This window comes from Amblyomma maculatum, chromosome 4 (assembly GCF_055883805.1).
Source record: "Amblyomma maculatum isolate TAMU_Amacu chromosome 4, ASM5588380v1, whole genome shotgun sequence".
Classification (NCBI taxonomy): Eukaryota; Metazoa; Arthropoda; class Arachnida; order Ixodida; family Ixodidae; genus Amblyomma; species Amblyomma maculatum.
The window spans coordinates 121,788,578-121,806,918 of NC_139347.1; the positions used below are offsets into that span (position 1 = coordinate 121,788,578).

The window sequence follows — 18,341 nt, forward strand, 5'->3', positions numbered from 1 at the left end:
CAAGCGTATACATTGCCAATAAAAGTAAGAAAAACGATGTATCGCGGACGCTACAGTGGGGTTAGAAGTTTGTGCTTGCTATATGACTGTAGGCATTGCATTCAGCAATTCCACGTGCTTCTATACCAGGCTCTTTCATTTTTTTTTTTTTTTAACTTATAGAAAGGATTTTAACCGCCCTCATAAATCCCTTCTATCACGTACCATAACGTAAACGGCACTCACGGGAGTGTCGATAGTTGATGGAAGGGCCGCTGTTCCAATACGTGGAGGCTGCGACGGCTCTTCCGGGAGTGTTGACAAAAGAGCCGGCTGATTGCGTGGTGTTGAACCGTTAGGCATCGTTCCTTGTTCTTTGGTTCTTCGTGTTTCTGACTTCAGTGCCAGCCCCAGGCTGCATCGTCATGAGTTCTCTAGCTCCGAAAAGCATTCGGCGCTCTTTCACAGCAGCTTCCAAGAGGGTGGCGATTATTTATGCAAAAGAGACTGCGCAGCGGGACGAAAATTCGACGTATCTGAACGAGTGGTGCAGAAGTGGCGATGGCAGCGAGGCAAGATTTTCAGCTGTGATGCAAAGCAGAGGTTTCCACGGGCCGAAGTCGAGAAGTTTTCCCGGAGCTGGAGACCAAGTTTGTGACTTACGTTACTGAGATACGGGATCAGTCCCCTCCAGTGACATGCGAAATGGCACACAACAAGCTCGTATCTTCGCTGCAAAAGCGGGGATTCCAAGGACAGACTTCAAAGTCAGTAGGACATGGGCATCTAAATTCATGAAGAGGGCTGGCTTCTCTCTTCGTCAGCGCACAAGCGTGTGCCAGAACCTGCCTGCCGCATACGAAGAGAAAGTCCTTGCTTTCCATAGGCACTTTCTCAATCTTCGAGAATCGCGACAGTAGCTCAGCCAGATCGGCAGTGCTAATCACACCCCCATATACTTTGATATGACGAACAACACGACGGTGAAAACGAAGGGTGCCAGGTAAAACTCCTCACAACAGGAAATGAGAAGCTGCGGCTCACCGTCATGTTGTGATTTGGGAGGTCGTCTTACATTGGAATAGACTTACAAACGTGTAAATACTGTATATTCCTTCAATGTTCGCTCACTCGTCCTCACCTAATTAGGCATGTACATTTCTCCTAGGCTATGCAGGCACGTTCGTATAGTGTGGTTAAAGCGGGGCTTTATTTCTATGTCACTCCCGGCAACCTGGGCAGCATACACCGTAATCCCACTCACCAGTGCACCTCTGGCCGGTGATAGTAACATGAGATAACAATAACTGTATAACTATATACATAACTGTATAACAAGATAAACTATGGGAAACCAGTGATTGCACATGTTATAATAGGTTTAGACACTATAAACCCCTACAGTTATTTTCTTTTTCATTCAAACTTAATTTGAGCTTTTCTTGCTTCTGCCCCCTGACATTTCCGTTGCCACAGCTTGCTGAGAGTTTGCGCTCCTCACCTGCTGTTTATGGACTGTACCAGGAAAGCCTTTTTAAACACCACATGCAAAGAACCACAGCTCTACCGCTTCGCACGCCAAGCAAAGCCATGAAGACCTTTGCCACTATGAAAAAGTCCCGGTTTCAGTCTTCTTCAAAGAGTACACCAATTAAGCATCTGACGCAACTGCAAAAAAAAGCGTCATTACCGCAGAGTTTTTATCTAAAAGGGAGGCGAGGTCACCACTGCTAGAATTTTCAAGAGAGAAATTTTTGTTTCAGCCACTGGTTTTTGGCAGTGTTTGGCCGGCCTTTAGACAATTTGACATTCAGATAATTGAGAAGCTCTTTGCACTACTCCTTTGGAGTCCAAATTAATGAGGTTTTATGGTAGTTGAGATCACCTTCCTCACCTGCTGTTTATGGGCTGTAGCAGGAAAGATTTTTTTAAACGCAACACCACATGCAAATAACCCCAGCTCTACCGCATCGCACACCGAACGAAGCCATGAAAACCTTTGCCACTATGAAAAAGTCCCGGTTTCTGTCTTCTTCAAAGTGTACACCAATTACAGCATCTGACGCAACTGTAAAAAAAATAAAAGCGGCATTACCACCGAGTTTTTATCTAAAAGGGAGGCGAGGTCACCACTGCTAGGGTTTCAAGAGATAATTTTTAGTTTCAGCCACTGGTTTTTGGCAGTGTTTGGCCGGCCTTTAGACAATTTGACATTCAGGCTTTTTGTACTCCTTTGGAGTCCAAATTAACGAGGTTTTATGGTACTAGTCGAAATTACCTGGAGCTCTCGATGTGCGCTGACGCTGCACAGCACACCGATGAATACTGCTTTCTTCCTCCATTGAAATGCAGGTATCTTGGCTGGTATCAAGCCCACAACCTTGGGATCAGCAGCCACAAAACCACAATGGTAGGCATTTCCCCTCTGTGGCATGCACTATCACTGCACTGCCCTTTACCCCGTCTAAAGCTGCACACTTCGGTCTGTAACTAGTGAAGTCTTCCCAGCAGCATTAACTCAAAGAACAAAACTTTTTAAAAAGAGTTTCCAACACCTTGTTTGCCGCGAATGACCACCCAGACCAACAACTAAGTTGTAAACGTGATGAGCTCTGTAATACCCAGCGTATCAACAGTGCACAATGGCAAAAACTTGGATTACTTTACTTTCTGCTTACAGGACTAGAACCAATGCCAACAAACCTGCAAGGCAGTTTCAAACTTTACTGTTGGCTAGTCCTATGCGTTGCGCACTCACGAGGAGTTTTATAGTCTTCTGGCACTCGGAAATCTCTAAAATTAGCTAGTTAAGATTATGCCTAATTATCTAATTTGCGATACACCTCCCACTTATTTTTTCTTTTACATTACTGCATTCTTTTACATCCCTCCACCACTAGAGGCAAAACTCTGCAAGCTGACAACCTCTGTGTGACAGTCTCATGGCCTTAGGCATTACATGGCTCAGCTCCTGGCAGAGAACCATGGCACCAGTTCCAAGTGAGCTTAAGATCCTGGATGCCGTGAACATTGAGGGCAGACAGTAAGACTGCAAGGAGCTGAATGCCATGAGTTGAACGCACTGCTTAAACTTAGCAGGATTAGAATGTGAACCACTCCCTCAATACAAAGCCCAATTACAGCAGCAGCTTGGCCCGGACAGCGATAGTGTTTGGAGGAGAGGAAAAAGAAGCATGCTCACTTGTGCGTAAACGCTTTGCCACAGACATCACAGTGATGGGGCTTGCCGCTCTGGTGGATGCTCTGGTGGTAGTGGAGGTCGTCGATGCGCCGGAAGCGACGGCAACAGTCCGGACACTTGAGCGGTCGCTCGGGGCTACCTCGGTGAACCTTGGCGTGCACTGCCAGTCGCTCGGCCGTGGGGAAGACGCGCTCGCACCGGTCACAGCCATGTTCCTCGTCAGTGGCAGGCCGGTCACACTGCTGCTCCATGCGTACTCCTGAAGACATTCAGGGGTGGAAGCAGGCTTGAGCATTTTGGAGCAGCTCAGGGAGCAGTAATAAAGCCATTTTGGAGCAGCTTTGGAGCGATAAAACCAGTTATGGAGCACCTGAGTTATGTTTTCAAGCACGTTTGTAGGTCCAAACACTTTAGTTAATGGCAATTTTTGCTTCCTGACATATCAAAACTTAATTTGATTACTTTTTATTCCATGTTCAATGCTTTTCTTAATAAAAGACATGAAAAACAGATAAAACATGTACAGATCCTTAAATTAACACATCTGACCTGAGCAATAATTTGAAACAGACTAGCAGCAATAGAATGCGTGCTTCTATACACTGAACAATTAAAAGCTTTTCACTATTTTAACTTTACAGATTCAAAGGTGGAGTCTACCACTTTGATGCGCTCAAGCACCACCACATAAAACATAGATGAGCAGCACATTTCTGCTCTCCGCCTTGTGCATATCTTTTTTGATCCTATGCCGTTGCTGATAAATTTCTGGGCACTGGTCAGTACAGTGCATTCAGGGAGGACGGCACTGAAGGGTAGCCTCTATGTCTTCCAGATTCTTTACTTCGTGGCCTTCTGCCATTGGCTGCTCACATCATCGCTTGAGCCCTGATGGGGCTTCCTTAATTTCAACACACTGGCAATAGGAACTGCATGGCATTCTAACACTTTTGAGAACACTTAGTGATTGGCATTTAGTGGCATCACCCCCATAACAGTTTAAGTATGTTTTTGTCTGGCAAAGGCATGACAGCTTCGGTGGTGTACCTGCTTGGTTTCACAGTAGAACTATTAGAACAAATGGTGCAGCTCTTTGTAACTGGACATTTTCCAACGGCTCGTGATAGTTTCCAGTATCTACTTTGCTCGCTCGTCTCGGTTCCCGCACTACTGATGATTGAAAAGGTTGGAAGAAAGCATTGTATCACATACACAAAGCATTTCCTTGCAATTAATTCCCTTAATCACTTGTGGGCCATTTTATATTTACTTGCGAACAAACATTCATTATGCTCTATGCTTTTCTAGTTTATGAAAATATATTAGGGTCAGCACGAGGTGCTAACATTATACACCCCTGCCATTGGTCTGCTGCCATCGTTCTGACTATGGCAGCCCCCATATCTTGTACATGCAACTCACAATCTGTCATCGCTCTTCTGTGCATCTCAGGGACATATAATCAAACTGCATCAGAGTGCATTTTTTGTAGGCCCACTTTGTGGCAAATTGTGTTGCACTTAATTTGATGGCACAACATCGAGGCAGCCGGTTTGGAGGAGCTTTGGAGCAATATTGCATTTTGGAGCAGGATGGAGCAGGATGGAGCAGGAAAAGCAGTTTGGAGCAGAATGGAGCAGCACTCCCGCCCCTGGACATAGCCCCGTTTGCTGAAACTGCACTGCTGATAAAACAGCGTATCAGTTGGATAGCCTTTGACTACAACACCACTCAGCCTCCGCGATGCGGGAGCCTTGCCACTCATACCCCAGAAAGGTTTTAGCGAACACCCGCTCACAACCGTAAATAAGAAAACAGCGTAAGCAGTAAAACGACTAAAAAAATAAAGCATGCAATACCCCACCATAATCCTCAACATCACTCTGTGCAAAAGATAAAAAGCCTAAATGTACTGTCTTCCAGTGCACAAGCCACCCCTGTGTACAGCTGGCTTTGTTTACACTCTTTTCCAAGCATATGTGCACAAGCCATGTGCCCACAAGGAAAGCTGGCAATAAAAGTAGACGAGCACATTTAAGCGACGCTTCTTATTACCAAGGTTCTAAGGTGCCGCAAGGAATTTGCGAGATGCTGTACGAGTGTGAAATGACTATTTCTGTGGAGAGAACTCTCGAAAGAAGTGGTCCTAAGTGCACCATGTATTAAATTTTATTACCAGAAAGAAAGGGCCTTCAGAGCATCTATTTGATAGAAAGCTTCGCAGCCCACAAGAAGCACCTTTAAAAACTTCTGCTTAAGCCATTTTCCTTCCTCTGCTGCTGTCATTCACCTCCTGTTTATACCGTTCAGACCGGTCACTACAGCCCACTACAGCTTCTAACATACCTTCGATACAAGTATTTTTGCACAAGCACTTCGACACAGCATCAGATTACTCAACAATTATTTTTTCACATGAGCAAAATTTAGCCCCGTGAATTGAAAACCGAACTCACTGATGATTATTTCGAGTCTCTGTGGACATTCTTTCCAAATTTTACTGCACTGCAGAAAATGTTTGGTTGTTATAGCTTATTTCAGTAAATTCCACTCGCTCCATGTTTATTGCTTGTCAACTATCCTTACACATACATACACACGCACACACACAAAAGGGGGGGTCCTCTAAGGGTTCTAAACTCCAGAGCATCTAAAACGGCTTTAATATTGACAAGAACATGTGAATAAGCAAAATTCGTGTAATACTTACAGCATCAAAGAATTTTAAATTGTCGCGAAAAACATCGCCACAATAGAAGGGCTTCAAGTGTGAACTTACTTGATGGCCCAAGTAACTTAGCTGCCGCAATGTGGTAGTTTTGTTTTTGTTAAAGTAATTCCGAGACATGCCTTCCATGCATTTCCCGACATTGGGCAGTTCATGTATAAAACGAGTGGTGCCTTCTAGTTGACAAACAACATGATGCAGAGGGGCAAGTCCTGTTAAGGTGTCAGCACGTCCTTACGTTGACAGCATGTCGTGTCTCGAAGACGGAGTATTATAACATATCAGAAATCAATACCTTCTGCGAGAGGAAAGGGCCCCTAATTTTCTATTGTGATGACACCAATTTCAGCACTGCATGCAAATAGCAGTCACTTGACAAGACAAACCACGAGGCAACTTCTTTGTCTCTTGCAGCCGCTGCAGTTGCACATGCCGCACAAAATTAAGTGTAGTAATCAAGTGCAAACCAATCGCAACATAAGCGTGCAGCTCCAGCGGCAACAATAATAAACACCTGCACTGCCATCTCCCCAATACCTCTTCTAGGTTTCTCTCCCATAACAACTGGAAGCTTCACGACCAGCATAAGGCATAGAAGACCTCTGGAAACATCAAAAGTGGGTCTTCCCGTCGTGGCCAGGTGTAAATTTAAACAACGTTTAACTTAGACCTAACCGAGCTTCTGTGCTAAAGCAGGCCTCTTTCCATGATGCCTTCACAATCACTAGCTGCACGAGAGCCAGCAACAACTACAACAGTCGTGGAGAAGCAATCAGCAGACCCCACTGGTAACTTCAGTGAGAGGCGCGACACTCCATGCCGCACAATGCTCAATTCGATGCAAATGCTTGTTAAGTTTCTCCATCCACTTATGGCAAAGAAGGTGCAGCCAACGATGACCTACTCACAATTATTTTCCATGATTCTCCAAACTTCACCACCCAGATACCACTGCTCAACCAGCAACACAGCCCTTTATCAACGTCACCAATCACTGGACCTGCCTTGCCTATAGGTAGACTGCACAGAATATTTGACTCAAAATTCAAGGAGAATTCCAGAATTTCAAGGATGTAAAGGGGCAGTAGTCAAGAAAGGAAACAAGCTTTTTTCTGTACCATACAGATCAAGAATTATTCTAATGTTGCATAGCTCTGATTTCGATCTCCAAGGCCAAAGGTCCATCCCTCACCAGGAAACAAATAACACCAACATGCCTACAACCAAACCCATACCTAAGGGCAGCTAGTCTAGCCTATATGCCTCCAGAAGGGATAATAGACTGCCACTATATTCTGTGGAGGGATGGCGTCGCTTTATCACATGGTACGAAGGTACCACGAAAATCGAGACCTAGAAACAACAAGACCAATGCATTAGGACTGGAAAGCAAAACTGCCTGGCTCCCACCCTAAGATTCAGCTATGGTTGGTACATAGGGCCGCGGATTCCTTGTCTAAGGAACCAACCAGACATCTTTGTCAAACTCCTGATTAAATATTCTCAATCAACCAACCAATACAGGAATACTAAGCATAGCCTCCAGACACCCAGTGCCAATTTAATTTCATAGTCTGCTTTAAACAGTGCATCTGAAAACGGCTGACAGCTAATGGCAGAGAAAGGACCCTGAAGACTACCACTGTGGCCACAAGATCAATGTGCTCCCAACACACCCAGTCCTCCTCCTTGAGGACGTTCACTGCTCTCTTCAGACTGCGACTTCCACAAGTAACAAAACAAGAATGGGTCACAAAATGGAGAGAGAAGCCCAAGAAACTTTATACTTTTGAGATTCAACGATACAGCACTCGCATCAATGCAAACCTGATGTCCTGATATGAATGGTATGAAGATCAGTGGTCCTAATCGTTCTGAGGCTAGCATGGCATGTCTTTCACCACAAAGTCCCCAAAATGACAGACTCTCACAGCAAGCACTTCTTTAAACAGACAATCCAACGAGATGGACTCGAATGCCAATATGCTTGAGTTGTGCATGCAGTGTGCAGTGCAACTTCGATGGCTAAGTGCTTAACAGATTTCAATGTATGACTCTTCAAATAAACGAAAGTCAATCGATTATGTACTGAAAGTACTTCCTATATTCTCTTAGTGTCTGTAAATTCGTCCTGAAAATGGCATCGTGCTTACGCATCTAGCAGCCACGTTGAGCTGTCATGAAAACAGGGTTGTTGATTCCGTGTCAGAGGGCGTGCATGCGCTTTGTTTAAAGCATTTCCTCAGCAGTTGTTCCAATTGTTTTCAGTGCTTGTGCTTTTACGAGGATGCATGACTGGGGTGCACTTAAATTTATTGTTTCACTCCTCTGTGCAATTCAGATAAAAAATTCAGACAAAATCCACATGGCATTCAGTTGCCAAAAAATATGTCTTACTACAATTCAGCAAGGTGGTTGGACACTCAATGTTACGTTGGGGCTGTATCATGGTGTGAAGTCAACCTTCTTAAAGGTGATTTTAGTGAAGGAAAAATATGAACGAGGTTCGTGTATAACCTTCCATCTTGAGATGACTACCCTTGGTACTTGGTGTCAAAGGCAATATGAGAGCGAAGGATGACAAAAATTAAGAGGGTATGTTGTTTCCACACCATGCACACCAATCTTGCTGCTGGCTCCAACCATTACAAATCTACTTTTTTGACTTAAAAAAAAAAAAAAAAGAGAATTTCCTGAAGAGAATAGAATTCATCTGAAACCATTTTTATGATGACAAGCTATGACCCATCTTTCCCATGCATTCTGGGTAGTATTGTGGTGCACTTTTCTCAGCAACTAAAAAAGATAAAGTTCAAACATTTAGATCATTTTCTTCAGCATCTCATCTTTTAGCTACTGTACCAAAATTATTTTAGTATACAAATTTAAGCAAACTATTGGCAATCACAAACTTCAGTCCTGCAGCAATCAGTGGACTACTTTCTTTTCATTTGCACTGGATGAGAGCTTGTACTTCCAGTTTCTTTTGATGACAAGACATTTCTTTGGTTCATTTCCTCCTAAGATAAGAGTGCTTTCTCAGTCTCTCTGTGTTCCTTGAAGTCACATGCCGTCGTTCAATGGCCTCCCCAAGTTCCTTTATCCACCAACGTTGTGGCTTCCTCTTTGCATTCCAGTGGTTTGCCACCTTTACTTATTTTATTATCATACGGAAGAGTAGTTCTATGCAGTGTTTCTCTATTACTTCCTCAATTCCTGCTCACATTAGTGCTACTTGCTCACTGTTTAATTTTGCATTCCTTTTTGTCTCAGCTGCATTTTTGTTTATGATCCCTTGCCAGACTACTCCCCCTTTTCGTCCATTTCCATTTTTTGCAAGCTTGCTGTAGATTGTAGTCTTCGTAAGTTGCATCTGCGGCCCTCCTGCTTATAACATAGGCGAATACTCAAGTAAACAAATAAAAATAAAGTAAATAAATTAATAAATTTGGGTAAATAAAAATAAGAAGCAGCGTGGCACAAAGAAAGCCACTCTGACTAGACAGAGATCACATCCTTGAAAGGCAGCCTGCAGTAAAATGCTCTAGAATTACCTGCAGTGACCATCGAACAATGAGAAGCCAGACTAGCCCGTTTCCGAGAAGCTTACCAAGTGCAGAAACGAGCCAAGATCGAAGCGGCAGCAGTGAATGCGGTCGATGCATTACTGTCATGAAACTTGGTTCAAGGATATTTGAACATTCACAATTTTTTCCGTGGAGTATCACATACCAATATTTGTCTGTTTCACAGACGCGCCCATCACTGAATGGCGGATCTTCCACATTCCCGAGATGGATTTTGCATTGAGATTTACACAGCTAAATCAGCGTCTTTGAACAGATAATCTATTTCTAACTACTTCGATCTCATTTTACCCCATTGCATGTTTATGCAAATAATCTTTGACCTTCGTGATACACTTTTTTTTTTTTTTTTTTTTCAGTTTTGTTCGTGCATCTCCTCTTGGTGATTTTTTAGACTCGATCCCCATTATTCACTTCCACCCACCACTGCGGTGGCGGCTTTTAATGCACCGACGGCGGCATTCTGTGCTTTTTCTTCTCTTTTTTTTTTTTTTTTTTCTGAGTACTGAAAGAATACGCCGGTGATATGGCAAGTTAAATTATTGGCAACCAGGAGGCAGGGTAAGTGCACTGAAAAAAAAAAAATGATCTGCAGCAATGCGTTAGGCAAACGCTAGAGCTGTCACTTGCCTAAATACAGCGGATCGGGCCACGGCATCCAGCGAACAGGGATGCCTGTTGCTTGAAACGCCACGCGCCCCGTTCGCGGAGCGAGTACGATCAGTGGGAGCAATCCTTGATAAAAAGCTACCAAGAACAGAAAACCCAACAGCGAGGACACTAGCCGACACTGCAAAAAGGGTGAACAAATCTTTATTAGGCGACATTCACATTTTCAGCAACCCTGTCCCGCTAAGCGACATCGAATGAATAGACAAAGATTATCGGCGCAAAAACTTGGCGGCGGCAGTACTGACATCCAGCGGAAGAACGAGAAGGGACGCCAGTAATGCAGTGTAGCATTTCAAGGCTCCACAAACGATTTGGTGGTAAACAACTGTATGTCATTGAGTTAACGTGATCGCGGTCTGCTTCCCTATTTACACATGGGAGGCTTTCTGCATTTTTGTCAGGCCCGCTCCAGTAGTACAAGCGTTCATGCAGGGATGGGTCACAGGACTTACCTCGCATACTAGCGGGCATGCAGGTTGCATCGCTGTTCCTTCCTTCGTTTCAGAAGCCGCTTTTCAACACAAAAACAGCTGCAGCACCAAAGGCAAAACACTCAGCATTGGTTGCGAATCATATCACATCGGCCTAGCCAACGATATCTGAACACGAGAAATGAGCAAGACCACAAGTCCACAAGGGAACCTCGCCGCGCCAAAAGCCTATCAAAAAAAGAAAACAGCAAGTTGACTAAAAGCTTTGGTTTGGACTGACTACCGGATCGCTACGGTTTCGGTTCCTGTTTCGCAGCAGATGCAAGGCTGGACTGCTGGACTGTTGCAACGCTAAAGGTGAACTGCAAAATGCTTCTATATCGGTTAAACCACTTGCTTATTCGAGCTGAAATTTGGCACACCGATAGCGTATAACGTCAACCATTTTTAATATCAGTTTGAATAATGTATGTGCCTCATTCAATCAGAATTCGAAATTCGCGTCGTCTGCAGCATCGGCAAACCAGTATCACCGGTGCTGCAGACGATCGATGCGCATCGACTCTGGAAAGAACATCATTTAAATTGGCATTAAAAATTATAGATGGGTGTATGCTGCTTGTGTGACAAATTTCAGAGCAAATAAGCAAGCAGTTTAACCGCTAAGGTCATTCTTTATGGTTCGCGGATACATAAATTAAAGGGGGTAGGAGCCAGAAAGGTCACTGATAAACGTTTTCAATGTGTAGAACAAATGCTTCCGAGCATTCGTCCGAGGCCCTTGCCACACTTGCCATTCCCAATGCATTGGAGAAAGTGCAGCGGAAGTGACGTCAAAATTTAGGGTTAGCTAAGTCGGGCCATTAGCAACCGCGACGCTGTTGCTATGAGAACTCAGGCCACTAGCAACAGCGTTGCTAATGCCCCTAGGTACGTGAGCGTCGCGGAGAAAGAGAATGCGCGGGTAACGGAGGAGGAGAGACGTTGCAGCGTCCGGTCGCGGCGTGGCCGCGCCGGCTTCAAAAAAATGACGTGGGCCTCTCCTAGAGCGAGCTGAAGAGGTCGCCGAACGATATCGTCGGTCGGACACCTGGCGTCCGGCCTAGAAGAGGAGCCCACCGCGGGGACGGGAACGTCAACCCACCCCGCGCCTACGACCTCTTCTTTAAATAAAGTTTACCTCCTCCTCCTAAGTTCTTTCCTTCCTCCATGGTCCAAAGTAAAACTCCTCGGAAAAAATCCAGCACCGGATGCCGCGATAGTTACCGCCACGAAGATAAACTTACTCCGTGGTTACAGCAGAGATGCCGTCCGTAGGCGCTGCGGCCGACGCCTTGGCCGACGTACTACGGCACTCCGATCGTACGCTGCTCCCTAGCTGGTCGTCGCTAGGCCTTGTTTATTTGCGTCGAAGCCACGGCGGACGGCGTGTTGGAATCGCCCGCTTTGCTGCGTCTCTAACGTAGCCGCTCGCATGCTCCTGTGCGCGATTCTTGCGTGTAACTGGTGTAGCTGCGAAAATCAGTGACAACCTGCGCTGCCGAACTGAATGTGTCGAGCTGCTTTGCTGATGTTTCGCGCCGTCGGTTCTGGCTCGGACGATGCGTAGTCGTACACGAGATAAAACACGCGTGCAAGTTATGCATTGGCGCTTCCTAAACGATGTGCGAAAGGACTTCAAACAAAAAGAAAACACTACACCATCCTTTATGTTAATCTCAATTCTTAAGATTCGCGGACGAATAATTCGTGCTCATGCACTTGTCATACCCGATATCCAAACTCTAGCGATTATCAGTCCGTGCTCTCGTCAGTTGGTTATGCACAAGAGATGTGCCTCTCACCGACCATAATGAAAGCGCTCCGGGCTAAAAACGATCACGACATGTTCGCACGCGGGCAACTCGCACGCTCGATCGTCTGCCAGCATCCAGGCAGAGTCGATGCTATCGCGTCAACTCCGCGAGGGGTCACCGGCCGCCGTTGGTCAAACCGCAGAAGACCGTGACACCGGAGACTGACCCCGGCAGCGCGAGAGAAGAACTCTTAGAAATCCGTGTTCGACAGGATCGTGCACGCTAATTTGCGCTGAATGGGACAGGGATATGAAGGAAAATGCTCCTCCGCGGCGGCCTGCCCACCTGCAGGTATGCGCTCGCGAACGAAGTCGTTCGGGCTGCTGTCGCACACAATTCCGAGAAGTCAAGAAACTGAAGAAACCGGCGGCCGAGGAAGACACCAGACAAGGTTGAAAGCTATGCAAATGCAGATGGGAAGGGAAAGACAGAGACCGTGAATGCGTGGGCGACGCTCGGGAGAACAGGCGCGGCAACCAGAAGTTTTAGAACCGAGCGTCGATGCTTCGTGGGTGGGCTAGCGGGGCGGAGTTCCCGGGCTGTTTTCTTCGTTTTTTTTCTGGTGCCTCCGAGTGTGGAGTTGAGGGGAGAGAGGAGGAGCATCATTTTTTAATCGCCGATATCTCCGGTGTTAATGAAGCTAGCTGAAAACTTCTTGCGGTGAATTTACTTGTGAGGGAGTATCCATATGTCTCTACCGATTTGCTTTACCTCATTTTAGGCATTGCATGACCCGTTTAAGGTATTATGAACAGGATATGAAGCAACACAGGAAAAGGTTCAGGCAGCTGAGGCACTACTGAACATCACAAGGATCTATAAACGATGGAACAGCATTTGTTAGGCGAAGCACGTTATGTATAAAGTTGTATTTGTAATATATATATCCAGACGAACAAAAAAGGATAATTTCCAGCTGGAATGGGTACGCACGCACACGCACACGCACGCACACACACACACACACACACACACACACACACACACACACACACACACACACACACACACACACACACACACACACACACACACACACACACACACACACACACACACACACACACACACACACACACACACACACACACACACACACACGCACACACACACACACACACACGCACACACACACACACACACGCACACACATGTGTGTGTGGGGGGAAGCAGAAAATTGAAGGGGATAGTGATGAAAACGTTTATTGACTTAAGTTTAGGACTTCGGTTAAGGGAAGGCTGATCGGATCCCTATTCCGGAGCACCATTGGTTCAAGCCGCGGTCCGCGCAATCTCGACGGGGGCTCGTTGTTTCTCGAGGTCCGAGCTGGACAGGGCCTGAAATGAGGGGCTCGTGAAAGGATCCAACAGTCTGCGAGTCCAAGGTAAAATATCTTTTTCATGCTTTTGTAGTTGATATTGACATGAAGATAATTAAATACAAAGTAAATTAAAAAGTGCCGATGGTCCCACCCTCTGACTTGCCCCCATTACAATCGCAAATGCCTTCGCCCGATGGGATGCCTCGATGCGCATTATTACACTTGTACCTATATTTGCCTCCTAGAAAGCGCGCATATATTAGCGCTAATAACAGAGTTGTATTATGCCCATTCGGCAAATACACGCAACAAATGATATCCCATAATAAACTGAAAACAGAAGATCCAGCTGTTCAAAATTTAGGGCGAGTAGCATGCACACTAGCAATCGCGCTTCACCGTCAAGCGTCGTTTATGTGTAAAAACAGACATGCACAAATAGTTCAAAAACCATCCAAAGCCATTCGTAAATCATGATGCGATCCGTGTTGTGTTCACTTTGACAAATTGGCATCGTGCAGAGGGAGCAGACTCGCCAGTTATGAATAAAAGAATTATGCTACTTTATTTCGCATACAACTATGAAAGCCGCGCTCGGAATACACTGAAAGTGCTTGACTGGTTACGCGCAATGTGTCTATTAATATTTCACACAACAGCACGATACAGCGATGCAAAAATTTTCACGAAACTGACGAGACGCGCGTAGCGCGCGCTTTTTTCCGACTGTCATTCTGGCTTCAGACAAGCGTCATGTTTGTAAACAAAGATGGCACTGCGATCGACAGCGACATGGGGTGTAGGCAAAAAGCGCAGCGTGCCTACACTGCGCCAAGCGACACTGCTTTCGAAATCAGTTCGCGCGTGCGAATATTCAGAAGCGTAAGCTTCGCTTCTGCGTGTAAATAGTTTGGTTTATGCGTGGAGAGTATTTCAGCACGTTATCAGCTGATTACTGCTGGAATTACCTGGGGAAGAACGCTGCATTGGCTTCCTTATCCGTGGCCTCAACAGCGCGCGGCTACGGTGCGTAGGCGACTGCAGTGAGTGATTAAGTTAAATTAAAACGAGAAAGCGCAATGTACAAGAAAGACTAATGTCAGCATTGCTCTACTCCCGGGCCTATTCCTAGCGCATGCAAGCAGAACGACGATGTGAATGACTGGAAGTGTGTTTTCAAATGCCGACTCTTTTGACTGCGTGCCTTTCTAACTGGTTCAAGCACTTTCACTTATGGAACAATATTATCGGCAACTATATATAGTGGACTAGAAATTACATTTCTAGCTCACTTTACCGCCAACTAAAGTCATAGAATTTCATATTTAATAAGAACTCAATCTTTTAGTAATTGTAATATATGTTCGCATAGTGCGCTGCCAACTTGTTTTCGCCTGCTCGATAAAAAAGACGTTTCACGTCTGTCTCATCTTACATACGTAGCCAAGGTCATTCACAGGTTAATATATACATGAAGGCCTGTGAGAATTAATGCTCTCATTTTTTTTCTATTTGCTCTCTAGGAGAGACGCATGAGTGCAGATCCAAATTATAACGTTCTGCATGATCGCTTGCAGCGAAATTTGCGCGATCTGCTGATGTTTTTGAATATACTTGTAAATTTTTTTCTTGAAATGCGCGTCATCTATTATGCTTATTTTACACCCCTCATGGCCGATTCCACTTTGGGACATTAAACTCCATGTACCATATATACTATGAGAAAATTTAAGACTATGAGAAATAACGCTGCGGGACTGCCCGGATCATAACGATGTTACTATAGAACCGGTGATGAAGAGTCACTCGAAACGCGCGAAAGTAAAAACAAAGAAAAGCTACTAAGTCCGAGGGTCTGTTATATCGGCAATATCGCACTGGAGTGACCGCTCAATGTAATTGCAGTTACCTTCGCAGCAGCTTTTGTGTCTTTTTCTGCATGAATATATACACGGGCAATACTGCAGGTGAATGGAGCTAGTGTAGCTTTCCTGCGGGATCATACGCACACGGAATATCGCGTCTAAACTTCTTATGACTTGATAGTATATCAAAACGGGCACGAGCTGCCGACATTTATTGTTATTGCGCTCTTCGTCGTGCCGCCGAAAAGTAATCGCGACAATTAAGGGTTGCAAACGAACTCATCTAGTTGCAGTGCAGAAGTGCAACGCACGTTAGCCGCGAAGGTAATCCGTCACCGAAGTCTACTTGTCGCGCTCAACGCCACTGCCTTTCGCTCTCATATTTATCCGACCGCAAAAAAACATGTTAAAACAAGTGCCATTTTCTTTTTTGTGCCTCGTGGCGCAATCAACCGCACCACAGCTTGCAGAAATATCGGGAATTATGCCCGAAAACGCAGCAAGCGTCACGCATCCAATGCAGACGGTTCGGGCTTTTGCCTACACCACGAAAGTCACTGCTGTCGCCAGCGCCGCCGCATCTCCATTGACGTCACGGGCTGACGCTTGTATAGACAAGCGTCAGCCCGTGACGTCAAAAAAGTACATTGCGCTTTCTCGTTTTAATTTAACTTAATCACTCACTGCAGTGCTGCAGTCGCCTACGCACCGTAGCCGCGCGCTGTTGAGGCCACGGATAAGGAAGCCAATGCAGCGCTCTTCCCCAGGTAATTCCAGCAGTAATCAGCTGATAACGTGCTGAAATACTCTCCACGCATAAACCAAACTATTTACACGCAGAAGCGAAGCTTACGCTTCTGAATATTCGCACGCGCGAACTGATTTCGAAAGCAGTGTCGCTTGGCGCAGTGTAGGCACGCTGCGCTTTTTGCCTACACCCCATGTCGCTGCCGATCGCAGTGCCATCTTTGTTTACAAACATGACGCTTGTCTATAGGCAGTACCACTAGAAATCAACTCTGGGCAGTGCCTTTTTTATGTTTTCTCCTTTTTTCTGATGTTTTTTTTTCTTAATCAAACCGGCTAGGATATGTATGCCGTATCCGCCCGTTGCAAAGGGAATGGTCAATGACCTCAACTAATCATCATCATTATGGCTTCCCTAAAGTTGATCCGGCTGTCCAGCTTCAAAGGCGTTGTGCTGGGCTACGTTTTCTCAAGCTGCATTAAAATACTTGCGCGAGTCTTTTGTGATGCGAAGGTAGGCACGATATTGTCAGTCAGCGTACAAGCTCTCTGTGAGCATGCGTTGCAGGGGTGCGATACAAAGGACCACTCGTGTGGCTGATCTGAAACATCCTGCTGCTGACGGGGTTAAGCGGCTAGTACGACAGGTCCCCAGGCGACTCTAATGCTACGGAGAAACGTTCGACGCAGACAGAATAAACATGTATATAGATAAAAGTTTCAGTGTTTATCCAGTGATCACGAGCACTCGCAAATGCAGCATTTCAAGATGTCGCGCTGTGCTTTCACGCGCATAGCACACGCATGCCGAGCGGCCAACCCCACAATCTACGTGGCCTAATTTTTTCCTTTACTTCAAAATATAGGCCATCGCATCGAAGTACCTACTATACCTAGTTTGGGCACAAGAGAACAGGATTGACTTTCGCAAGTGATGACCCAGGGCTGACACAAAACATTTTTTCGGGAAAAGTTACTTGAAAAGCAAGACAGCTAGACTTCCGGCTTCGAGAACAAGCCACATATGGACTGCGAGTGTATGATCCGTAACGTTAAATGTACAAACTCCTAATCTAACGTTCATCTGACAGCTGCTGATTGAAAACATTGCACTCACTCAACAGGATAGGAAACAAACGTGCTTAATTTCTCAAACATGTGCAGGCCATGAACTGGTATAGGAAAAAAAATATTACCATCACGTATGGCTCCCAACTTACGTCTGTCAAGCATCTCCTATCAGAAATGCGCACTGAAAACCGTCAAAGCTTTAGTCGCAGTCCCTTTTTTTTTTTCGTGAAGCTTAATTGGTTCTGCTCAGAGTTTAGAGCGGCAAGGAAAAACGAGGCTGATGCGTAACATCAAAAATAAGACAGTTACGCCGCTCGTACTGTCAATAGGGGGTGTTTCTTCGTCGAGCAGGAATTATCAAGATGCTTTCCAGGGTAAAGTAACCGTCTTGACTTTACCGATATGTTATTTAACTTAATTATCCTCTCTTTTCTGGGAATATAATCTGGAGGTAACATGTGCAAGTTTATCCCGCCTTTGACCGCACAGTCAGAACACATCGGTGTATAAAGAGTCGACTGCTTTTATGCTTTCCATTGTACTGTGTGCCCCACACATCAAAATAGAAGTTATATTATTAATCTGTTATCATGGCAGCGAGCCAAAGCCCATTCAAAACGCAGTTACACACAGCAAACTACTACAAACGCTGCTCGACCGAGCTCTACGCAAAAAGTTCCACGGGAGACGCAGCACCAAGCTAGAGAAGCACACTGTTCGAGTATCCCAACAAGGGCGGTACCGGAAGCGGACGCGTGGCGGCGGCCCTGTACGTGAAAGTTGCGATATTCGCCACTTTCACGTACACTGCCGTCGTGTTCCGGGGGTGCTTTTTGCAGCTGTTTGAACACGTCCCTAAACAAGTTATTTCTGTCACTGCG

The 18,341-nt window shown here is 45.5% G+C and overlaps 1 protein-coding gene and 1 long non-coding RNA gene across 3 annotated transcripts in view; one reads left to right on the forward strand and one right to left on the reverse strand.

Annotated features, from left to right (window-relative positions):
* Nucleotides 1-18,341, reverse strand: part of LOC146192267 (uncharacterized) — a 55,838-nt gene that overhangs the window by 12,028 nt on the left and 25,469 nt on the right. The window contains exons 1-2 of one of the 2 annotated variants that reach the window (XM_084602418.1): nt 10,621-10,834; nt 3,182-3,440 (exon numbers count right to left, since the gene is read on the reverse strand). In XM_084602418.1, coding sequence (XP_084458544.1) covers nt 3,182-3,440; nt 10,621-10,639 — 278 coding nt within the window. In that variant the 5' untranslated portion in view covers nt 10,640-10,834. Of the gene's footprint in view, nt 1-3,181; nt 3,441-10,620; nt 10,835-18,341 lie in introns of those variants that run through there. The other variant, XM_084602419.1, reaches the window with a different exon arrangement.
* Nucleotides 282-3,340, forward strand: LOC146192268 (uncharacterized). The gene is made up of 3 exons (XR_014706749.1): nt 282-982; nt 2,332-2,389; nt 3,206-3,340. It is a non-coding gene; the product is annotated as an uncharacterized LOC146192268 (long non-coding RNA).